The sequence below is a fragment of the Grammomys surdaster genome, unplaced genomic scaffold, assembly GCF_004785775.1.
Source record: "Grammomys surdaster isolate TR1022 unplaced genomic scaffold, NIH_TR_1.0 169, whole genome shotgun sequence".
Lineage (NCBI taxonomy): Eukaryota > Metazoa > Chordata > Mammalia > Rodentia > Muridae > Grammomys > Grammomys surdaster.
The window spans coordinates 7,402,545-7,407,441 of NW_021604617.1; the positions used below are offsets into that span (position 1 = coordinate 7,402,545).

Here is a 4,897-nt window from a genome sequence, read left to right on the forward strand (position 1 = left end):
CTAGACCCAGAGTCAGTCTCTCTCTCTCTCTCTCTCTCTCTCTCCCTGCTGCTAGTGGATACAGAACTCTCAGCTCCTTCTCCAGCACCATGTCTTCCTCTATGCTGCCATGCTCTCTGCTGTGATGACAATGGACTAAACCTCTGAAACAAAAACCAGCCCCAGTTAAATGCTTTCTTTTACAAATGTTGCCATGGCCACGGTGTCTCAAGACAGAAATTGGTACGATTTTCCAGGGTCACAGGGGTACAGACATGTTCTATGTCCAGTGGAAACTACTCCGTGGGACCAAAGATCTAGAAGTTTAGAGACAGCTTAGCTGGGAAGCACAGCCACAGCATGGTAGAGCTGGGACTCTAGTCAGATTGACCTCTAGGCTCTACAGGCATTCATAGGACCTAGCCTATGGTAAGCTATCCTGGACCCAGAGTTCACCACTCTCTCTAAATGAGCACAATGAGAACCTCAAGAAACGGAGGAGGATGCTTGTCCCTAATTCGATGTCTCATTTGCAAGTCCTCTCGTATTGATCTCTTTGCTATGCCTTGCCATCCTCATCCCTGTCTACCTGGCTCCACCTCATCCCAGCTTCCCTGCCTTCTTCTCACCCCGTGTCCCAAGCTTCTCATTCATTCATTTATATTTTCACCTAGTGACTAGCAGACAAGAGCAAGGGACCTGGAGCAAGACAGACTGGGGTCTGCTTTGAACTCTGCAACTCAGTAGCTGTGTTTGTGACCTAATCACAGGTCACTTGCTCACAAGGTACAGAGCAGAAGAGCTTCCTAGACTCAAGCCAATGAATCTGTATTCTCAGGCATCATGACGAGCAGGGAGGACTTCTGAGCAAGTCCTCCCGATCTCACTGTAGTACTCTGATCAGGGGAGAAGCTACTTCCCCACGGGCACTGAAGGTCCAGATCAGAGTCGTTTGGTTCATCCATGTGAACAGTGAATCTGGCTTTGTCTTGTCCACTCATACCATTAGGAGTTCACATACTGGGGCCAGGAGAGAAGGGTCCGTCAATAAAGTCCTTCCTGTGTAAATCTGAGGACTTGAGTTCAGTTCCCAAACATCCAGATAAAAAGCTGGGTGCCACAGCAAATGCCAGCAACCCAAGTTCTGAGGAGGTGGAGAAAGGAGGGTCCTTGGGCTTCTCTGGTCAACCAGCTCAGCTTAATTAGCCCTGATCAGTGAAAGACCTTGTTTCAAAAAGTAAGGAGAGTAACATTGACCTCTGGATGCATACGCACACACACATATGCACACTCATACACACACATGCACACTCACACATACCTGTATACACATATGCACTTACACACACATGCACACTCATACATATACCCTCACACACATGTATGAACTTACACACATGACACTCATACACACACTTGCACACTCATACACACATCTACACAAATGCTCTTACACACATACACCCTCATACACACAGGCACACACATGCATACACTCATACACACACCTGCACTCACACATGCACACACTTACACATGTACACGCACACACACATACACACACGTACACACACGTACACATCATGCAGGAAGAGCTTACACATCCTCCAGGTTTATTTAGCCCAGTATGTAATGACAGCAGACCCAGCACCAGGAAGCAGCAGAAAAGAATTCTTCCTACAAACACTTCAATTATATCTGAGCACCACTTCCTGTGTCCACCAAACCAAGATAGTAGATCAGAGCCCCGCGTCACCACACTGACATACTCTGGGCATAAAAGCCAGAGCTAGTTAGATGGGCTGCAGAGAATTTCCCAGGGGTGACCCCAAGAGTACAAATTAAGGTATATTATTTACTGGGTGGGGTTTGACTGTTTGGTAGATCCTAAACTGGCTCACAGGAGGCTATTTCACCTTTGTCCCCTCCCGGGAAGACAACTGTGGCATATGTCACAGGCTTGGAGGACATCAGAACCTTAGGATGAAGAAGGGGCTGTGGGGGTGGGGCTGGAGGTTTCCTTGATGGCGGATCAAGAGAAGAGCCCATGTAGATAGAGTCAAAGGAAGGCGGTGAGTCGAGTCTCACATGCGGTATGTCCGTAGGTAGTCCAGAGTCACTGCTATGGTGGGCTGCTGAGGAAGGGCCCTGGAATAAAAAACAGGCAAGTCACACAAACTCAATCTGCCTGAGTTCCCTTTAATGCATTATGAGACCACAATGGACCAGCTGTAATAATCCCAATATACCAAAGGGACAAGAGGCCATTGCTTTGACCAGGAATGGTGACGCAAGCACATACACCACAAATGCACGCATATTTAATCCCTGTTATCAAAAGAGTTCAAGTCCAGCCTGGTCTACATAGTGAGTTCCAGGCTGGCCAATGGAACTTAGTGAGATGCTGTCTGAAACGTGAAACAACAAGACCTGGGAGTGATGGTGCACACCTTTAAACGCAGCACTCGGGGGCAAAGGCAGGTGACTCTCCATTAATTAGAGACCAGCCTGGCCTACATAGTCAGTTGTAGACCACCTAACTATAAAGAGACCTTGTCTCATTTAAAAAATAAAGTGGAGTGGGGTGCTTTGAAGACATCCTAAGCCCCAAGGCACTCCCTAGAATACCCCAAGGTACTTCCCCAGGAAGGTGAGGGTCTTTTTTCCACCGACTCAGTAGTGTGATCGGTAAGGGAGTCTGCAAAGTTCTCTTACCATGCCTGAAACTCCAGTGCTCTGGGATGGACCACAGACACCAGGCCTGTTCCCTGGCAACAGAGGACCATAGTACAACAGTCTAGTCGCTTGCAGAGTAGCTCCAAGCCTCTCAAAATCTTTGCAAGCGCAGCATAACCACTTTCATCACTCCAGTCTCTAACCCTCTACCGGTCCGCCCAATAAGACTGCTCCGCCTCCCGCCCATTCTCTGCTTCCCCAGCTGCCTCAATGCTAACCCTTCTCCCCCCCCCCCACTTCCCCCTCCCCCGAGCTCTTCCCTTCCCTCCATCCCTTCTCTCCATTCCTACTCCTCACTTTTCACCAGCTCCCTCAGGCCTGCCCTAGCCAAGTCCCCTTTCCTGCTCTCTGGATCAGCCGCTGGAATTCATGCAAGATTTTTCAGGTGGGAAATGCGCCTGGACTCCTGGCCTCGTCTTCAAAACTGAGCCGCTGGAGTAGGTGGGTGACTACCTACCTTTCTTTCTGGCCATCACAGCAAACAGTACCACAGCCGCCACCAGCAGGCCCAGCAGGAGCACAACACCCCAGATCAGGGGGATACTGAGAAACACAAAGAGATAGGCAGGTTTAGCCCTGGGGCCTGAGGGAAGCTGCCGACCAAGAGCCCTGGAGTAGTGGGGATAACTGCCACTTTCTTCGAGACCCATAACTGAGAGGAGATGGAATGGAAGGAGGAGGGCCGGCCCAGATCGGGGAGAGGAGAGACCCATTTTTGTTTGTTTGTTTTTCTCGAGACAGAGTTTCTCTGTGTAGCCCTGGCTGACCTGGAACTCACTCTGTAGACCAGGCTACTCTCGAACTCTCGAACTCTCGAACTCAGAAATCCGCCTGCCTCTGCCTCCCAAGTGCTAGGATTAAAGGCGTGCGCCACCACCGCCCGGCTGAGACACATTTTTATTGTGTCTTTGTTGGAGATCTACCAGAGCGAAGGAACGGTTAGGAAATGGATAGATGTCGGTCTATCCGCTGATTGGAACGGTCACCAGCAGTGGAGTAAGTTAGAAGTGTGCCCCATTTGATTTTTGAGATGATTTTTAAAAAATTACGTGTATGTCTGTGAGAGCGTATATGCTCATGGATGCAAATGGATGCAGGGGCCTGAAGAGAGCCCCGGGTCCTCTGGAGCTGGAGTCCCAGATTGCTTTCAACTGCTGGGGATGAGCTCTGTCCACAGCAAAAGCAGCAAGTGTTCCTAACTGCTGAGCCATCTCTGTAGCCCTCCATCTGACACAGCATGGGTCAAAATGAGTTGTATGTTTACTGCCCAGCTCCCCTGACTTCCCATACTACTGCTTCGGGGACCTGTTCTCACGCCGTCTGAACTCGGGAGGACCAGCGCTTGCCAAAGGGTCCAAGGAAGCGTCCTCCAGCAGACTTCCGGTTCCGGTTCTATAGGTTTCTTTCTCTTCCTCCGTTTCCTCCCCCTCTTCTGGGCCAGGAACTGAGCCAGAAGGAAACGGTTAGTGAGTGCGTAGCCCTTGTGAAGCACTGTTCCATACCCTGTTAAGAGCTGAAGGACCGGGGAAATAAAATTAAGGAAAGAGAGATACAACCCTCCTTTCTCCCCCTCTCTGCCCCAAGGAAGGCAGAGTGGGAACATACCGTTCTTCATTCTGTGAGTTAGGAAATAGCTTCCTCTCTTGGTATCTCTGTCTGGTTGTAAGCATAGCCGTTTCCCCTCTGCCACCAGCTCCCACCCATGGTCCCCTGCAACTCCTCGCCTCTGCCAACCCCTCCCCACACACTGGTCTCTCTCCGGTTCCACCACGCTACGTCCAACCATCACAGTATGATCTTGTAGCTCCTTCTCATCCCAGAATAGATCCTCCTGTTGTCATCCTCAGTGTCAACCTTGCTCTTGGTTCTCCCAGATCTCCAATGAGGGCCTCCTCCGATGGACCTGCAGCCCTGTGACCTCAACTTCAAGCTGATAGGATCTCATCCTGAGCTGGCTCAGCACTAATGGGAGGCAAGACCCATTGACCTTTCTGATAACCTAGCTAGTACCTGGATTCCAATGGGATAACTCTTCTGCCAGTCCTACAATGTCTTAACTTTGGCTGCCGGATTTAGTGGTGTGTGCCTGGGGTTAGGTTTTGAGACTTCGAAAGTCCATCTCTCTCTCAATCCCTCTCTCTCTCTCTCTCTCTCTCTCTCTCTCTCTCTCTCTCTCTCTCCT

The 4,897-nt window shown here is 50.1% G+C and overlaps 1 protein-coding gene across 3 annotated transcripts in view; it reads right to left on the minus strand.

Annotated features, from left to right (window-relative positions):
- Positions 1 to 1,785: 1,785 nt before the first annotated feature.
- The window catches only part of Treml1 (triggering receptor expressed on myeloid cells like 1), a 5,172-nt gene continuing 2,060 nt past the window's right edge, over positions 1,786 to 4,897 (minus strand). The window contains exons 3-6 of one of the 3 annotated variants that reach the window (XM_028766732.1): positions 4,021 to 4,159; positions 3,173 to 3,258; positions 2,695 to 2,747; positions 1,786 to 2,127 (exon numbers count right to left, since the gene is read on the minus strand). In XM_028766732.1, coding sequence (XP_028622565.1) covers positions 1,867 to 2,127; positions 2,695 to 2,747; positions 3,173 to 3,258; positions 4,021 to 4,159 — 539 coding nt within the window. In that variant the 3' untranslated portion in view covers positions 1,786 to 1,866. The remainder of the gene's footprint in view (positions 2,128 to 2,694; positions 2,748 to 3,172; positions 3,259 to 4,020; positions 4,160 to 4,897) is intronic. The other 2 variants (XM_028766734.1, XM_028766733.1) reach the window with 2 other exon arrangements.